This window comes from Apteryx rowi, unplaced genomic scaffold (assembly GCF_003343035.1).
Source record: "Apteryx rowi isolate R43461 unplaced genomic scaffold, aptRow1 scaffold_225, whole genome shotgun sequence".
Lineage (NCBI taxonomy): Eukaryota > Metazoa > Chordata > Aves > Apterygiformes > Apterygidae > Apteryx > Apteryx rowi.
The window spans coordinates 181353-200971 of NW_020448586.1; the positions used below are offsets into that span (position 1 = coordinate 181353).

Sequence of the window (19619 nt, forward strand, 5' to 3'; positions counted from 1 at the left end):
CCAGGCCCTTGGTGGAGTCTCTAAAAGGGGGTGTGTGGTGGTAGAAAGCATTGCTGGGTAGAGATGGAAGCTGCTCACAGCCCTGGACACTGATTGCACCCCTCCAAACCATGTCTTTATGCAAACCCCAGCAGTTGTCTGCAAACTCCCTGGAGCAGCTGGATTAAAGCACTGAGGCAAGAAAGGCTGCAGATTCATCTCCCAGTGGGGCAAGTTTTTAGCTTCCTTTCTGCACTAAGCAGTGTATTCCACTGTCCCACAGCTTAGCTAGCAAGTGCAGCATGAGGCTTTTACAGCTGCAATGAGCAGCTCTACAGGGGTGCACAGAGCTATTGGTCCCTAGGATTTGCTGCTTGCTGCTACATAGCAGCTTCCCCAGAAAAGGGTAGGTTCCTCCTCAAAAAATCTTGGAACAGGTGAAATGAAGAAGGGGCTGCAARGTACCACTCAAACTGACTCATCTTGTGATCAGGTCATCTGCAGCGATTGTCCTTTTGACACCCTGCTGTGAAACCAAGCTACCRGGAACCCAGTGTTTCAACGGCTCATCAACTCCAGGAGTTTTAGCATTTCCATTTGTAAGCAGCCTCTCCCCTCTTCTGTCAAGCCAGGTGCTCAGAAGAGCAACAGCCATGCCATGGGATTTCAGCGCTGCAGAACATATCACACACGCTGAGATGAGGGCAGAAGGTAGTTATATCCAGCCTGCTTGCCAGTTTAAAATGCTTCAAGTTGGGACACAGCAGCATTAACAAACTAATTCCAGAGTCTCCTCATGCAAGGCAGCGTGCAGCTTGCAGACAATCTGTTCTAGGCCCACATTTCAAGGCAATGAGGTCAGCAGTTGGACTGCTGAGCAAAATCCTCTGCAGTGTCTCACAAGTCGCCCAGGAAGTTTGGGAACAATTGTGTGGGAGCAGTGCTTTTATAACTCGACATTTCAAAGAGCGCCTTGTTACGGCATCCTGACTCCTCAGAGGATCGTGGTGTGTAACAGTAAGTGCAGAAGTGGTCAGATCAGAGTCTCTGCAGGATTTTGTGTTTCTTTTACTGCTTGCCTCTAAAAAAAAAAACAACCCATGAGAAGCTTCTGTTTCAAAAAGAAATGGGCAAGCAGTGCAACACAGCTCTTGCTAGAAAGACCTCCAGGTTTTATAACACTAAGGGTAAATAAGAAGCAGCAGGTGAGGGTACATAGTGCAGTCCTTCACCTTCATACTTCTCTCACCCATCCTGCACCATGTCATAGTTCATTAGCTGCTGCTTCTTGCTCGCAAAGAGCTGAGAGATCAATGCACACAGAAGCTGTCTAGGAATCCCAGAGGGTTACAATGGCAAGGAGGGAAAGGCAAAAGAAAGGGAGAGTTGGAGAAGCACTTACAATGTTATACAGATGGTTTACTCCAGGCGTATACTCTGTACCTCTGATCTATGCTCTTATGGGGCAGGTGCTACGTTAGCTTCAGTGGTACTGTGTGTTCCTCTAGCAAGAGCTTACTTCTGTTTTAAAAGCCACAGAAGAGAATGTCTAAGCCTTAAAATTTACAAACAGCCAAAGGAAAAAAAAAAAGAGAAAAGAAAAGAAAAGAAAAGAAAAGAAAAGAAAAACCCCACAACCAAACACTGAGTGGGAAGGTTACACACTCTGCCAGTAAAGAAGATGAGCACACACTGTTTCACTGTAGGAGTCAGCTAAGCTAACCATATTGTGGTAGGGTGGGAACCACCCTAGAGAGCACTTCCCAAATGGAGGACTGTCGTGCTGGAAGTCCAGAGTACTAAATGGAGAACTGTACACGGATCACACAAGTATACACACTAACCAACACTGACTCAAAGAGTTCACAGCCATGTAAGCACTGTCATAAAAAAAAAGACAATAAAAACGAGCTGCTTCTTGTCAGCTCACGAATGCAACATTTCTCTCCGATCAGAAGAAAATGTGAAGAAGATACTGCTGGCATCACAGTGCTCTGCTCCCTCGGGCAGCCTTCTCCAGCACAGCACACCAGCTCTCTCTGCAGAGACACAGCTCTTCTGGATGTTCCCATTCTGAACCCTTTGCACACTCTATCGGCTCTTTTTTGGAACAGTCTCTGGCTGTCTATATTAAAAATACTTGGGGGATCTAAACCTACCAGCTAGCCAGGAGATCGTGCTGCAATATAGCCAAGTTCAGCACCAAGGAAGGAGGAGCGCCGGTAAAGCCGGAACACACAAGGCTCAGAACAGACGTCAGGCTGGAGTGACAAGCAACTCGCCACGAGCACTAGGATAGAGCTCTGCCAGTAATGGCTAATACTGCTTTCACAGGACATGAGCAAGCCTGAAGGATGGGTTGTAACTCCCTACAGAGCCCTGGTGAGGCAGACAGTGAATTACTGAATGCAGTTTGGATATTCATGATCACCTGATGCTGTTCAGCGGCTCTTTTCTGACCTGGGAATCAGAAGGAAGACATCTTGGAGCCAGTGACTTATTCCTGAGTTCTTCAACAACTGTCTAAGCGAAGCATCTAACAACCTTCTTGGTCCTAAAAGGCTTTTAAATCCAGCTGAGAAAATCCTAACCATCAATCACTGGAAACAGAAGTCAGATGCATTTAAACCAAAAACACAGTACCCGTCTAAGGGTGAAGGGATCAACCATCTAATGCACCTTGCAGTATGGGWTGGGGAGAAAGGGACGCAGACATCTTTGCAGCCTCACTGGATGCCTTCTTAGGACAGATGCTTGAGCACCATACATGTTCCAGGGTGAAATTCAGGAGCTAGATCAAACTATGGCAATACACAGAAAACCAGTTTAGATGGCCAGAAGGGCCTCTGACTTCTAACTTGAAAGGTCAAGACTGAAGAACATGCTCTAGCAAATACCAACAATTCACSTTCCTAAAGGCCCATGACAGGCCGATCCTTTTCCTCAGAGCAAGGAACRCTCCCTGTGTACAGAAATACCGGAGCAGGAGGCCTGAGACATTTCTGTAGGAGTGGACTCGGAAAAGAAAAATCAACCACCTCCCTATTCTTCCCGCTTGTCTTCCACAGTMATGCAACTTTGCTATAAGTGGGCAGATGGAAAGCCGCAGCTTATCATCCAAAAGGCTTCACACTCCTCTCCCATCCGCCTTTTATCTCACACCTCTCCGGCTCTCACCCTGCAACAGGCAAGCTGGGCAGCTCACACCCGAGCTGCAGCACAGCACCAGGGTGCAGGGACCTTGATCTGTGAAGATGTGGCAAATCCAGGGGAAGTGAACCATGTGGTTCTCTCCTGTACAAAAAAAAAAAAAAAACTTTCTAAACTCTCCAGAGCAAGAAGTTTTCCCCCGCTGCCCTGTCTGCTCTGCGCATCAACTCTGCAACTGCCCAGCTCCAACACAGGCAGCTTAGGGATCTTATCTGAAAGCAGTTTGCAAGATCTGTTCTAGAGATGGAAATCCATTTACAGCTGCTGCTTTGAAGCGGTCAGTTTGTACCAGCATCAGGAAAGCGGCTGTCCATCCTAACATGGTCATCAAACAGGATAATACACTGGTCAAAAAAGGCAGCCAATGGCCACAGTGCAAGGTGATTTTTAGAAAATGAAGACGAGTGCATCCATCACTTCATCTGTACTGGGAAAAAACAGTGCTGGAAAACAGAGAACAGTCTAGGCAATATGCTGCAGAGGTGCCTGATGGGGAGGAGGGAACCCAGCAAGCTAGATACCAAGTGATGCATAGAGGAGGGAGAGCCACAGAAAAGACCACACATGGGTAACAGAAGATGATCATGAGTTTCAATGTGCATTGACTGGAGTGGAGAAATAAAGGGTGCGAAAACACTTTTCCATAGCACCAAGCACAACCCAAAACTTGTCCTTGATCATCACTCCCAGGTGACAACACAAATACGGCACATTCCTGGAAAACAATGAAAAACAGGCCACGGCATGCTATGCATACTACAGCGAGGATGGAGGCCGGTGCAGCAAGGATAGGAAGGGTCAAGTGTCCAACCTACAATGAAGTAATTGCAAGATGTGGGAAGAAGCTACACAAAGAGAGGGAGAATGCTCAGATGTGACAACATGAGCTGTGACAGGATGACAAGACTACCAACAGGGAGGGATGCAGGAATGGTAGGAATATGCTAGTCAGGTACTGGAGGTCAAGGGGTCTCCCAGATCCACTTGACCAGCTTAATCTTATGTTTTGCTTTATCTCAGCTCTCTCTCCAAGACATTTCAAGCTGATCTTTGCAGCAGGACCTTTGCCAGATTTGCTTCCAGAAGCTGAAACTCTTGGTGATCCCAGCAGCTTCCAGTTGCTTTGTATTCCTCTCTGCACAGGATTGGATGCAATTGCAATTTCGATAAGGCAATGCACAGCTTACGCTCATCACACACCGTGCTGGGCTCAGCTAAAACAGGACTACAGATCCCTCATGTTCCCCTGCTTGTCAGTCTCCCTTCTCCCCTTCCCTTCGTAACTGTGTGCAATTTGACACATAAACAACTTCAATGCAAGACAATGTCTGTGACTGCTTTCCCAAGTCCCAGGACACTTGCAGGGGACAGGCAAGATAAGCTTAAAGGTCTCATCAGTCCCTGCTTCTGGGTGTTGCTCCCAAATTTACCAGTACATGAACAAAGACTTCTCCACTCAGATCTCCTGGGACTGCTCCAAAGTTACCATCAGCACAAAAAGGACGTTTGTGCAGGGAAAAGGCATGTATAAGGTCCCCTACTTTCTTAACATACATGCAGGTGGAAAGCCAGCAGTTCTCAGTTTCCAGGTAGAAGATGGGTAACCAAACTGGCGTGCAAAGATATCCCTTCACAGCACAAAGTACAGAACCTGAAGAGGCCAGGCAGTGAGCAGACGTGCTTCACATTACTTAATACATGCAGCACTTAAGCTCACTTATGCAAACTTCCTTTATTTGCACCTATACAGACACGGAAATATCATGTCTAGGGTCCCTGACACTTTGGTTTTCAAGCATCAGATGCCAGCAAGGAGGAATGCATAGGGAAGACTGGATCTGCACACAGCATTTCCCTCCCAGAGGAGCACAGACAGGCCTGCACCATTGCTCTGCCAGTCCCACCCTGCCATAAGCGTTCCTTCCCATCTGGCTGTACAACATCCACCCCAACATTAAGCAGCAGCTCACAGCCTTTGCTCATGTTATATCTGAGCAAACTAGGTGACATCTCAGGCTCTTGGTGAGCTAACCTCAATGCTTCCCACTGGGTGCAGTTGGGCACCTGTGGGACAGCAGCAATGTCTTTAATGAAGCTGTAGAGAAGGAACAGGTACTTACAATCTGCTTCTGCTTTAAAGGCTTCACAGAGAAACTGCCATCAACGTGCTAGCAGGAAAAAAAAAGGAAAAGCATTAAATAGAGGACACAATTTAAAGAGTAAAACAGATTCATGAACAACAGAGTTAACATTTGCTAGCCAAGGAGGGAGGCACAAACGAGGTTTGTCCGCTGGCTAGAGTCAGAAACAAGTCACACGTGCTCCACATGGCCCTCTTCAGAGCCAAGCTGCAGTGACGTCTTCTAGCACCTCATCTGCTCAACGGCAGCAGGCACAGCTGGAACAATTCTGTATGCATCTGATGTCAAAACTGGTGTTAGGAATACTGTGCTAGTGCTATTTTCTCCATCATCCATCAGGCCCAACTAAAGTGAACCAAACCAAGTCCTCTGCCAGAATCTACTGGGAGCAGGGAGTAAGGTTTAGGGGAAGCTCCGGCAGGCCTTGCTGGTGTGAACAGTTGCAGACACATCTGTTTGCTGGAGGAGTTTCAGAGGAAGGAACAACATCATTACCCCAGAAGACAAAACAGTCCTATTTTCCAGGCAAACACAAACTGCCAAGTTTCTGCCTTTGGAAGAGCTGCAAAGCAGACCATGCAGCGTCAAGGTTACAGTTCTGTTCTTAAAGGTATATATAAATAGCAAGTTACCAAGGCCTGCTGGCTTGCCTGCCCCCGAGCATGCTCTGGTGATCAGCAGCAGTGCTGATTAGCAAAGACCAGATCTGGATTTATGGCCCTGCACTTCAAAAGCTCCAGTTTTCTAAGGATGGGGAGTATATTTTAGTCACTTTGCCCTGTGACCTTTAATAAAAAGATTTTGATCTTGTTTGTAAGCACTTGACTGGAAGATCAGAAGTAAGAAGGAGCCCCAAAGGACAATGTCTCCCTCTCACAGCACACAGACTGGAAAAAGCAGCGAAGCACTTCCAACTCTTGAGCTCAGATGTGGACACTGGGCATAACCCAACACTGACGCAATGGCCTGACCAGCTTTGGTTGCTTCCCAGTTTTGTTGTGTAGCTCGTTCAGTTCTCTGAACACTAAGGGGGCATTTGCCTTCACCTCTGTGTATCCAGAGAGCTCAGAGCTCCACACGGCACATAGAATTTACCTATAATCCCGGAAATTAGGCTTACAGAGCTGGAGCAGTTCAAGCCACTTTCCAAACTCCTGAGAGGGAAATTTCCAAAGCTTCACTTTTGCCCCCATACAAATACATTCCTAATAGGCACTGGACCACTCTGCACGGATTGGCACTACTTTCGTCCACAGACGCAGCTGCATCACGATGTGGTCAGGGTTTGCAGCTGTTGGGCCTGAAAGTATTACTGCAATGGAAAACGCCACAACTGCCTTAACGATCCTTTGCCTAACTAACATGTGCCAGGAAATTTCTGGTATCAATCACAGGCTAGGTGCCACTTTTCACAACTGTGGGGACTAAACTTGCTCCACAGGAAGATACCTCAAGGGAAGAGACTTCTGTAGGTGCTATTATCAAGTGTTGGCCAGAGGATGCTAGAACGGTAAGCTGGGACATGAGAGATCTGCTCCCCGACCCCAGGGGCTGGGCTTATTGCAGCTGCACTAAGTTTGGATACTTGGAGGACAGCAACTAGACACGCTCCTATTGAAGTACAAACTACACTGGCATCATCAGATCCAGAACCTAGGCTGAACCTAGTTACTGCCAAAAAAGTCATGAAGGCAACAGCCAGGGGATCACAGATGAGGAAGGTGAACATGCATGGCATACTTCAAAATTAGGCTGTAATATGCAGGAAGCTGGTGGTTTCATCTATTCCTCTCTCCTCAGGAGTGGCCGATCCTTCCTGCTGCAAGGCCACAGGATCTCTGCCTATAGCACTTTCCCACCAAGATGACAGATAGGTTCCAAAAGCTACAGCCTCCCTAAGGCTGCTAGGCTTCCTTAGGACTACTGTGCTTCCCCTGCCCGCTGACTCAGCCTGCTCCCTCTGCATTATCCACCAGTAAGACCTGGCAGGAACCGAGCAGATCCAGGAACAGAAGTCAGCTCACACGCCAGCCGGGGAGGGGGGAATTTCTAACATCACAGCTTTGATGCTGCTCCCCTCCACATGCTCTCCCAGCTCTGCTCCAGCATCTCTTGCTTCATCTCAGCCCGTCACTACAAGTGTCACACGCCCAAGACACATGTCTGCAGTACTCCCACAACCGGACACAACATAGAGCAGTTGCACATCTTGCCACTGTTTTCAGGGTCCAACTACCACAGGAAGAGACTGTTTTAAAGGCTTTGGCATACACTTGACTCAAAGTCTTTACACAAGATGTATTCTAATTCTTTAAAAGGGCTTGGTCCTATGTGTAAGCTAAGGCCAGACAATGGTGGAACAGGTTCTGGACACAGCAGATCTGGTTGCACAGAGGTCATAAGGCTCCAGAAACTGCCCAGTAGCAGTCTTGGTCAACACCCACCACATTCAAACATCATGGGCACCAAGGCACACCCTCTCCCCACACACAGGAAACACCAGCTACAATTAGCTGACTGACCAGCTCAGRTCTAAATTATAATTACAGGCTGCACAGGAGCTGCTGCAAGCAATTATTTGTACTACRATAGTGCTCAGGAACCCTGGGCATGGGCCAGGACTCCATTGTGGCTAAGTATTATATAAATACAAACTAATGACCCATGGAAATGTTTATATACACAATGACATGGACAGAGGGAAAGGAAAACTCATTTACCTTTTCAAATGCAGCCAGAAGAACATGGGCATGACCTGTCACCTCAACCACCACTGGAAAAAAAAGAGAAAGAGCAGCTTGCTTAAAATCTTGAACAAGGCCAGCAGTTTCAAGCATGCTACATCAGAGTGAGGATGTGGGCAACCTCAACTATCCGCAGCAGAATTCACCAAGCTTCAAGTTGGAGCATTCCCGCCCTTCAAATTTGGCAGCTACTGGGGCAGGGGGAAAGGGCATTTATCAATAAAAAGCAGCACAAGCATGAAATCACCAAGAGCTGAATTTTAGTCCACTTACACTTTCTGAACTGCTTCCTGTTCTATTTTCATCTCTTGCAATTTAAAACTTTCTTATCTTGCCAACAGCTTGGTTCATAGTCTCATGCTCTTGCAGAGTGAGAGCCAAGCCCTGCTGGACTCTGTGGTGGGACCTACATAGATAGGCATGCCTTCATTTACCAGTTTTGGTTATCTTGGGTGCTCCATACTATCCCACTTTGTTTTCAGAGTTTGGAACAGGAAAGTATTACAAAGAGCTCAAGAGGATTCTGCTCTCCCTCAAATTCCTGTTTTTAATTATCTGAATTTATCACAGCAAGGGACAAATCCATCTGGTTTAACAGAAGTTGGCAGCCCTTCCAGCCCTGGTACTTATCACTTTGTTTCAGTCTAATCCTACAGGCTTATAAAACATTTATTTCTCATGCCATTTTTGGACACTGAAACATCTCTTGACAGTTCTCTGACGTTTTCCCCAATAAGAAATACCACGTCTTCCCTCTTTCAAATTTGAGGCCTCCCTCTTAATTCAGAAAGGGCTGCCACAGGTTTCTGCGCTGCATTCATGGCTCCTTCAGCAAATAAAAACACAGGGGAATGCAGGCGCCAAACAGAAGAAACCCAAGGTACAATYCCAAACCCTCTAGCTCAGGACTCTCAAATTCTGTTCGGCTCCAACTCGTAAAGTCCTTTTGTCTAAATATGCTCAGATTCGTCATACTAAAATGGGAGACAGAGGCCTTGGTGGAGCCACTGAAGGAAGGAAGGGTGGGTAACTACCTCACTCGACCTGTACCTACGAGCACCAGGGTTGTGTTCAGCACATGGAAAAGCTGGCAGTGACTATTATCAGCTCAAAGCCAGTGACAGCTGAAGGGAGTGACTCCTGTGACATATAAACGGGAAGTGAGCTTGACAGCTTCTTTGGGATCCCCAAAACAGCAGAGACAACAGCAGGAACCATTCACTGGATTCTGCCGTGAAGATCAGGCTTGCAAACAGCAGGATGTGGGATGAGAGACTCCAAGCCTACAGACTTGCTGAATAACCAGGAAGGGTCTTAGCAACTAGAGCGCAACCAGGAATATAATGGCATGTAGAGAAGAGGGCTAGAAAAGGGGATTCATCTACCTGCTGCCTCCCTGCCAGCCAAGAGCAAGGCTCTTCTAGCTCACCCCGGAAATGAAATTCAAGTCCCTCACAGCAGTTTTAGTAGCCAAGTGACAGATAACAGGCATTGCTTCCCTTCATATCATGTTCATTCAAGCAGCTAGCATGGCTGGAGCTGTGTGACTGCAGACTGCACAGCAGCTTCCCTCCGGGAAGGCTTCTTGGGGGTTTTACGGGGAGTTACTCCACCGGCAGGAATGGGACGGCTGCTAACATTACACTCTCCCGTTCTCCAAGGAATGCAAGCAGCTCCTGGCAGAACGCAGTCCAGACCAACATCACTCTGACTGCTATTTCAATTTGCCATTCAATTTTATTTAACACAAATTATGGGCCTGCTGTAATTTTCCAGGTGCTCTAAACACACAGGGCCAGGCTCCTTCCAATACCACCAGTTAAAAAATAATAATAATAAAAAAATAAATAAAACAGAAAACAAAAATACACAATTTCCTCCAATCTCGCTCAGGTGTCACATTTTTGTGTGCATAATATTTGTATAATATTCTTTCCAGGAGAGGTTTTAAAAGCAATTGCCTTTGCATATAATTATAATAAATGACAGTACACTATTGGTTACAAGAAGGTATGGTATGTGCATAAATGTACACTTCCCATGCTGCCTCCTGTTCTATTTTTGGTATTTATAGGCATGCCCAACATTAGGAAGTACAAAGATGTTGCCAAAAGCTCAGTAAACAGTGGAAGATATTTGACATCTATGGTCAGAAAAATGTGTATCCATATTACTAAGAGTGCTTGAGATTGCTAAAAAAGGATGCACTTCAGAAGTAATTTATTTGGTGTTACGCTATGCTTTATTAGCCGCACTTTAAATTGGTTCATCTGGTTGCATTTCACTCTGTTTGGAGGACCATAAAATAATTTAATGAATTTCTGGGAATCTTCACAATTACAACATAAGAAACGGAACACAAGACTGCAATAAACAATACAGTCAACAATGGAGTTTTTCCTTTCTCATTTTTCTTCTATTTGGTACAAAAGTTGCAAAAACAGAAGTGAAATGCTGGCCTTGCTGACCGTAACGGCCCCCAGTTTTCGAGAAAACATGACTTCCTCGTACCCCTTTCACTGCTGACGCTCAGAATTAACGCAGCCACACAGAGCGCAAAAGCACACGCTCTCCAAGGAAAACGGTACGCAAGGACAAGCGAAACATTTACTGGCCATCCCCCTCCAGAAGGGCAACGTGCATTCAAAATAATCAACAATATTATTTCTCATCAAAAAATTATGCTCTTTTAATTGTAACCATTCAGCTCCCTTTGGAATAAGCAAGGGAATTTTGAACTGCTGAACGAAGCTGTGTTTGGCTGAAGAGGGGCCTGAACATATTAAAGCCATTTCTTTTTCTCTCTGACCATTGCTATTGGAAGGCAAACTCTACAGCGAGCTGGGCTTTTTGTGAAGAGAGCTTACCACTCAAAGAGGGAGAAGAGAGCACTGTCCTCCTTGCCTTACAGAGCGCCAGTGCGAAACCCAGAGAGAGAGGGAGTCATTTGCTCGATTTGTGCCTGCCCCCAGGGGCAGAGCCAGGAGCTAACCCCAGCTCTCCCAAACAGCCTCCATTTTGACCGGAAAAATGGCCTGGTAGGTAGTGTTGGAGTGGTATCTTTAGAAGTATGTTTTTGTGCAAGAGTCTGTGGTTAGCTGGGACTTTTTAAACAAGCGGGAGTTAAGGTGAATTCCTGAAATATTTTTATTACAGAAAGTGTCCCCGAGCCTCTGCTGCAAGTAAAAGGTTTTTGCTGCTGCAGAATGAGGTCTGCCTGGACGGAGTCACGTAACCTCAAAGCGAGAGCTGGAGAAAGCGCGAGCAAGCACGACGCCTTGCTTACCATCCCCTTCGTCTACCACCGCTCGGATGACCACCGGGAACACACCACGGTCCAAGTCGAAGTTCAGCTGAAGGAGAGGAACAAGATGAGTTTAGCCAGTTCACACCTGGCTTGCATGAAGACAACACCTGAGACAGCGTTAACAACACGGGAGTGATGTTACAAGATATTAAGCTTTGGCGCACAGGTAGCAGCCCAGGGCCTCTCCCCATGAAGGCTGTGGGGCTGCACTGCTGCCAGCCAGGCCCTCTGAGATGATGGGATTTCAGCAAAGACCACAGCTCAGAAGTTTCTCCATTATCTCCTGCGGAAGTAGCCCTTTCGGAAGGGCTCTTCATGCCCGATTTCAAAGGGATGCTCTGAACTCCTGATAGAGCAGGAAGATTTAAAATTCAGACATCAACTTCAAAGGAAACGAAGCAGAATAACTACAGCCTATACACAAGGAGATGGCGCTAAACAGCAATGGGGGCTAGCAAAGCAAGTATCTCAGTTTGGGTTTTGGATGGTATTTAATTCTCATTTAACTCACATACCCTAAAAATCTCCTAGCTGGACAAGTTTCTCAGAATATAACTAGCACCATCAATTTTGCTTTGGTATGATAGGATATACTGGCTACAGCACAGCAGGACACATTTCGCTTCCTACACCACAACCTCACCCCCCAACTCTTGTTTGAAATTCTTGAAAATGAAAAGAAAAATCTGTAAAATTTCAAGCTCACAGAACACTAAAGAAACACCAGACTGATTTCCATCTTTTGGCATGCCACGAAATTCATGTCCTTGACCTTCTGACACACTCCATTACAACACTTCAAAAGCTCCACGCAATCTTATAAACACTAGAAAAATGCATAGCTACAAATACTGTCCTAGGCCAGGAGCGGAAGCAGCTCAGAGACCGGATTTCTGGTGTTTCTGTCAATTATTGACTTGGTTTTCTTGCCTTATCCCTCGCCAAGAGAGAAGAAGATGTCATTTCACCATCGTGCTCCTGGTAGGCTGTTTTCCCTTTTCCAGTAAAAAATGAGACCCAATAACCTGGTATCCACCAACCTAGTGTGCTGTAGCCCATTAGCCACGCGGCTGCACTTCTGCGAGGAGCAGTATCCGTGTGCTTCGGACTACGGCTCACYGGCTGGGCATATGTGATTGCAAACGGAAAGCACGTGATGGAAGACCTTATGACTTGGCCCTTCCTGTCTCAGCCAGCCTTCGAGCCTGAAGGATACCCGTTTTCTTCCTTTCTATGGTGGTTTTATATTTTGTTCCTCCTTTAAGCTACCAGAATGCCATTCTCTTTCCAAAACAGCAAAGTAATATAGCAAACACAAAAATCTCATTTAGCTTATCAGTATTTGCTAGAAGAAATTCATTCAGCCCCTATTTTCCATCTTGCATTTTTGAACTATTCCGGCATGTCACAAAGAGAAAGCTCATTAAAGACTATTGATTAAAATTCTGCTGAAAGAAGCTCATGGTTTTGCTTTGCTTCCTGCTCTGATTTATTACTGTAAGCCAACAGTTACTTTTTTGTCCCCTTGAAGGGAAAGTCACATCACAGATCTGCGGTTGCTTTATGATACAAACTTTCACATTCTCAAATGTATGGCCTCTTTAAGGTTCCATTTCACGTTCATTTTTAGGGACCTGAAAATAACTGTCTCGATGCAAGCCTTACACTACAGCTTGGAAGCAAACCAGCATATTATGAAGACAAAGTTAAAACGTGCATTTTTATAAAGCTTTTTCACATAACAACCCAACATATTGTTTTCCCTTCTGTCAGCCAGCCAAGAACTATATCATATGCGAGTATTTCGGCGGGCAAAAATACGAACTAAATCTTTTCTTGATAACACTAATAATCTGGAAAGCAATCTGAAGCATTTAATTGTATGCAGCTGAAAGATAACACTCTGCCAGCTGTCAGATAAAAGAGTGCTGCGTTTTGGGTGGACAATCAGGAAGATTTAGCCATATGAATTTTACTGGACTTGAGAGAAAAAAAGACCTACGTGTCCACAGAGACAAAAGGGGAGAAGAAACTCTTCYGAAGCACAGTGCTTGCTCTACGTTTTCTCTACAACCAGAGCTCCCAGTAACATCTATGAAAAGGATGTGACAGAGGACACAGCAGAATCAGGCAAAGGGAGCCAAAAGCTTACTTTTCCACAGCATCTCTCTCTTTAAGCTGTCAAAGGGACATGACTTTAGTACTCAAGAGCTAAAACCTTGTTGGCAGGAACAGAAGTGAAAATAAGCTTCTCAATTCTTTAAGAAGAAAGGGATCTGAGCTTCTACTTTCCAGCTCTCTCAGATGACAGAAGGGTTTGAAAAGCAGCTCTTCCAGGCTTTTGTAGGTTGAGCTTGTGAAATCATATGTTGGCAGAGAAGCCAGGACATCAGGAGACCAGACTCTGCAGGCTCTTGGAGGGGCATGGTAATTGCCACAGAGTTCGTTAAAGCACCACACTGATTACAGTTATAATTGTAACTTCAAAACAATAGCTATTGAATCTTTTCAAAACCCATAAAAGATTTTTTCTTCTTTTTTTAAATAGGTAGAGGTACCTACCAGGGTTCACATACACAATACGCTTACATAGGCTTGGGTTAGGAAATGAGCACGGTATTGATTTTGAGCTGGGAGAGGGGTCCCCAGGAACAAGCAATTAGCAGCAGATACAGAGCATCTCTGCTGCATCAGAAATCTCTTACAGCAATTCTGCGCAGAGCGGGGCGAGACCAAGCCCTCTCCTGCCCTGTCCCACATGCAGCAGAAGTCCTTGGGCCAAGGTGTAGAGGCTAGAAAAGCAGAGAGGTAATGTCTCCGTTGGAATTTTGGAAAGATATCAAAATTAATACAACTCCACRGATCTTGCTGCGTAGTAAAAGCTGCAGAGCTCGATTAAAACCAAACCCTTGTCTGTTTGCCGTTATGGGTTAAACTAAAAGAAGGAAAGCATCCCCTTATTCAGCATTAATGCACCAGTGTGAATCTGCCCCAGAGGCGACAGTATCCCCCAGGGCACTATACTGCTGTAGTTAACAACACAGTACACGGCCCTAAACAGAACAAGACTCTTCCAGAGGACAAGCCAAAAGAAAGAGAGACCAAAACAGAGCGTTTCAGAACCTCTAGTGACTCTGTCCCAGGATAACTGGGAAAGATGCAGCAGGAACCAGACAGGGGCACATTATTCCCACAAGCTCTTTGGTTGGCAGGGACGGCAAGGCTGAAAAGCAGCAGGTTCCTCTGGGAACAGCTCCAGTGCCCATCTCTGCAGCCTCCCTCCTGTGCCAGCTGTTGGGATGCCAGCTGGTCAGTGACATCAGTAGTTGCTTCTTTAGCTTTTTCTTCACCCTCTGCCTCATCTACCTGCCAAGTTCCCATGCAGTGTTCATACCTGCTCTTCCCACGGCTCTACGAGCCTCCTATCAACAAAACACGCCATGGCAGCTGTGAGTGGGAATCTTCCGGCCATAACCCAGTGACACTAAATGGATTCCTGTGCTGCTGGGACAACAGGGTTGCAGAAAGAAGGAGACACTAAGGAAAGACTTACCTCATCATCCTTCCAGTCTGAGAAATCGATCTTGAAGGAAGGCAGGGAGAATTGCTGGCTTACCCCTCTCTTGTAATGAACCGTCTCCGACTGCAGAGAGGGATTCTTTGTGCTGTATCTGAATAAAGGGGGGAATAAAAGAAAACTTGCTGTAACAAACGATGGCTCTCTGCTAGGATCTCATTCATTCACGCCTGTCTGCCTTTCAGGAGTCACAAGTGGCAGCTCTAAGAGGCAGAGCTGGCAGAGGCTGGCAGCCATTCACTGGGGAGACAAAAAGGGAAGGGAAAAGGTCAAGGCAAGACGGTGAGCACAGGGAAGGGAAAGCAGCACAGACAGGCAAGGTCTCATTGGATCCATACTGACCTGCCTGGAAACACTGGGTGTCAAAGGAGTACAGTGAGGTGCGGCAGCCTGGCAAAGGCTAGCTCACTAAATCCAGGGCCTGGGCAATGCCAGCTTTCAGCCCAGGACACAGTCTTTTTTTTCTGCAGGAAACCCAGGAGGAACGAGCGGTATCTAACAGTGACAACACACATGGCAACGTGGCATTGAGAGCTCTCCCATGCCTCCACAGGACAGCTCTGCAATGAGAAAAGCAGTTTGGCATGGGATCATCCTGGCAAGCAAGAACCATTCCAATTCACTCCCTAGCTCTCTCTGTGTCACGTGCCCTCCGCAGAGGTGTTACAGGGCTAGCAATACCAGAGAGACGCTCATCAACCCTCCATGGCAGCCACCTGCAACAGGGTCGCAATTCTTCTACCGTCTCAAGGCCTAGTGCTGAAATGCCAGCACCTCCAGGCAGGGCTAGACATCTCTGAGCCTGGGACCACAATACCATCCATCTTACAACCCACTCTGGGTGTTTGCCCCAAGACGGACATTTCCCTTCCTGCTGACCATCACCCTACGTACAGCGCAATTCACAGTGGGCTTCAGTGGCAAAACAGGACCAAGAAGCCTGCACCCTTTCTGTCCCCTTTTTTTTTTGGGGGGGGGGGGGGTGATTTCTGATCTGGATTTGCACAGCCTCTCACAATGTTGATTCAGGCACAAGAGAGGAGGCAACGAACTGCAAGGCAGGGTGGGAACATCTGAAGCTGGTTTTACCACCGAAGCCTTTGAGTCACTGAGCTACCAACGGTGTGTTCAGAGTGTGCTCACAGACCAGAGAGAAAGTGAAAGAACCCTTGCCCAACGTGCAGAAACAACAAATCTCCCCCAGCACACTGACAAGACAGGTCTATCTCCAGCTCTACAAGAAAGACTTCTACAGCCAGTAGCAGTAATAGGACATTACCCCTCAAGCAGCCCAGCCATTACTTCCTAAGCAGAGTTTCACAAAGTGAGACTGGAAGAGCACTGGCCTCCAGCCACTGAAAACATCACTGAACAGCTACAAGCTTGAAGCCTTGTTGACTGTTCAGACTTGATTGTCACCTTTCTTGATCTACCAGACAGCCTGGGGACAGGCTTCAGGGACAGGTGTCACATTTGAACCGAGAACTCTAGGCCAAGTTTTTCCTTAATTCAGCTCAGGATATCATATAGGATCCCCTGACCACCAGCATCTCAGATTTGGCCGATCACGTTTCTCAAAAGCAACCAGCACAATGGCAGCATCTCAGAGAATAACATGGACAGTGCTTCTGCCAGTCCTGTGAAGACGACCACACTGGAGGAGACCAAGGCATCTCTTTGACATGGCAGAGTCAGCACGGAGCTCTGTCTAGCACAGCAGTTACCAGAACGTGCACAGATGGAAAGAAATCCTTGTAGAACAGGATTTTGTACCTTTGAGGATATTCAGCTGTTCTGAAACACAGACACAGTTTACAAAGCAGCCAGTACACAAGCAAAGGTTGGAAAGCTCACCTCCGAGTTCCTTTGCCCTAACTGCACTTTGTGTAACAGCAGAGCACACCAGAAGGAGATGGTAATACAAAGCTTTTCTGCGTCAGAAGAGATTTCCGTAAGCAAGGAGCAAGAGGACTGGGCAGCTCAATTTTGGACCACAGCAAAGCAGAAATGGGGGAAAAGCTCAAGTTTGCTAGCAGTCAGTCAAGAACTGCAGAACGGCACATCACACCAGAGGCTCCAGGACGTAACGAAGAAGAGAAGACTAGGCTGGAGGACGCCAGAGGTGATTAATAGAGAGGATGTGCCTGAGCCTTAAAACTATAAAGAAGCTGTGGAAACATTACACCCGAGATCCTGAGCGATGAAACGATCTGCATGTGCACAGAGATCTAAAGGGTGAGACAACAACAGTCGCCACTTGCTAGAGGACAGGGAGCACCAGCTCTGCTTCCCGCTAGAAGTGGAACGCGGCTCCCGCTACGTTCACACAATAACTACTCACACATGCTTTCTACCTTGGCTCAGAGCTTAAGCTACCCAAATCTCCTTAGTAACACTTCTGCTACCAGGGCTGCAAGGCATTATTTGGTTGTTCTTCGAATGCGCTTTTAGCAACCCAGTCGTTGCACATCCACCCGGGCAGGATGGAAAGGCAGGGCACGTTCTCAGACCCGGCTTCCGCAGAGTCCGAAAGAGCACAGCTACAACGCCTACCTGCTCCAACGCTGCAGTGGGACATGGTCCCAGCACCTATATGCTCTCCAGTCTATACACCTCTCTACCTGTTGCCAGCATGCAACAGCCCACTGGGAAAGCCGGGCCAGTGTTGTTTGATGCAGAAACTTAAAGCAGAGTGATTAGGATGCATTTTGTAGTCAAAGTTGTATGAACCTGGATACCAGAAGACGATAAATACTTATTAATTCCTCTCCAATCCTAGAGAAAGAGCTAGGCTTCCCACTGGCGTGAACTGCTGCCTTTCCCTGAAAAGTCAGTATAGTTCCAGCACCCAGAGAGGATCCAGACAGCAGAGGTCTTCGAGGCTTATCAGGCATCACGAGATTCACATTAAATTCTGGAAGGCCACGATGAAGATGAGGATTACAATGTGCACTTTTCCTGCCGAGGTAGGCGCACTATATTATTTATGACAAAACTTCATCTCAGAGACTGTTCTGAACTATGCTGAAATTCTGCTGCTTTACTAGAAGGTCTCACTCTATCCTTTGCATTTAAAGCATGGTGTGGGAGAGATCAGAATGACAGGTCTTTTATGCGTGAATTACAGAGCAAGCAATTGAGTGAAGTTTTATTTACTGAGTTGTCAAGTCAAGTACAATGAATAGAGTAAGGCTGTATCTAGCTCCTTTTGTGGCTCTCAAAGCTTCCCAGCTCTGCAGAAAGGCACAATTCTCCCTGTGCAGCTGGGAAAGCAGGGGAAGGAAAAATGACTTATCAAAGGTGACAGCAAGTCAAGAAAATGCTGGAAATAAAGTGCAGCAGAAAGAGCACAGGTCAGAGATGGCCTGGATAACAGGCACCACAGCAGTGCTGGGAGAGGGGGGTAAACATGCCAATGCTGAGTGCCAGAAAGGCAGGAGGACCTGCACTCACAGCACCAGAGCAACAGTCTGCTCCAGGAGAGCAAGAAACGCTGTTCCTAAAAGCAAGGGGTAGATTGACACTGGTGTAAACCTCTGCTTGTCCACGACACAACTACAAAGGAACAGTCTAATGAGAAACCCTTCCCATGGCCACTTTTCAGCCTTTTCACTTCAAGCAGGTATTTGGAAAAATTCCCGCACCTCACATTAGGCTGGCAATGAAAAGCACTTCAGTGTCTTCTCATCTGCACAATTTCCCACACCAAGCAGAAACACCCTCTGAGTTGAAAGCAAGCAACAGGCCCCTAATGAGAGAAGTCACAGAGAAGTCTTAGCAGAAGTAAGGTTAAATAGTGTTCTCACCAAATATTTAACGGAAAATCAGATTATACACAACAGTTGTAGGAACTGCTAACAAGACCTACCCCCTTCAAAGACACTGATTAAAACGCTCTCAAAGCAGCAAAGAATGTGCACATTTTGATCTCTCTCCAGATCATTCATGGTGCTTGACACAAAGGGCATGCCTGTTTAAAGAACCGGGAATCCATGTGCTGCTGGCACATGGTGCTCACGCAGTCCCTGAAAGAGAGAAATAAACCACAATACATAGACTTTCTGAGCTGAAGAACCTGAAAAAGAAATATCAAGGAGATTTCCCCAAGTGAACCAAGTGAGCTTTATGGCTCAGACTGTTTGATTGTCTACTCCACACTGCCAGAAAGCACATCAGACTTGGAATCAACACCCAGACTGAATRCCTGGAGACCTACAGTCCACAGCCAGTGCCAAGACTGCTGAGCACCAGCGGGTCAAGGGCCTAGTGAATGCCCTGGAAGCAGGGATCATCCTACACACTGGTATCTAAATGACCTTTAACTGTCTTCAGCTCTTTTTGTTGATACCTACAGTATTTGCAAGTCTTCTATCATCTGCCTGTGCTGCTGTGTGCTTACAGCAAACAACAGTGGAGAATCTCTGTAGAGCCAAGGAAACATGTGACAGAAAAGGGAACATCTACTAAGAATAAAGGATACCAGAGAAGAAAGACCTTGCCTCTTCCTGAAATCAGGTTATTTGGGCTGTGATTTTTCAGACTGTACCAGGCCAGCTTGCTATCCGGATGGAAGACCTAACAAAACCACCTTGCAGTCCCTGGAAACTCAGGGTGATGAAGTGGGACTCTTCCTATTAGGTCAGGACCAAATAGAGATCTCC

General features: G+C 46.6%; 1 protein-coding gene and 1 long non-coding RNA gene across 17 annotated transcripts in view; both read right to left on the reverse strand.

Moving 5' to 3' along the window:
* MGRN1 (mahogunin ring finger 1) overlaps positions 1-19619 on the reverse strand; it is a 59075-nt gene that overhangs the window by 15817 nt on the left and 23639 nt on the right. For 6 of the 16 annotated variants that reach the window (XM_026065243.1, XM_026065245.1, XM_026065248.1 and 3 more), the window contains exons 5-9: positions 14935-15052; positions 14087-14173; positions 11361-11427; positions 8051-8103; positions 5310-5357 (exon numbers count right to left, since the gene is read on the reverse strand). In XM_026065243.1, coding sequence (XP_025921028.1) covers positions 5310-5357; positions 8051-8103; positions 11361-11427; positions 14087-14173; positions 14935-15052 — 373 coding nt within the window. Of the gene's footprint in view, positions 1-444; positions 1016-3156; positions 3180-5309; positions 5358-8050; positions 8104-11360; positions 11428-14086; positions 14174-14934; positions 15053-19619 lie in introns of those variants that run through there. The other 10 variants (XM_026065247.1, XM_026065246.1, XM_026065253.1 and 7 more) reach the window with 5 other exon arrangements.
* On the reverse strand, positions 1006-2435 carry LOC112965848. Its single transcript, XR_003253409.1, has 3 exons — positions 2139-2435; positions 1382-1500; positions 1006-1060 (listed from the first exon to the last, which is right to left on the reverse strand). It is a non-coding gene; the product is annotated as an uncharacterized LOC112965848 (long non-coding RNA).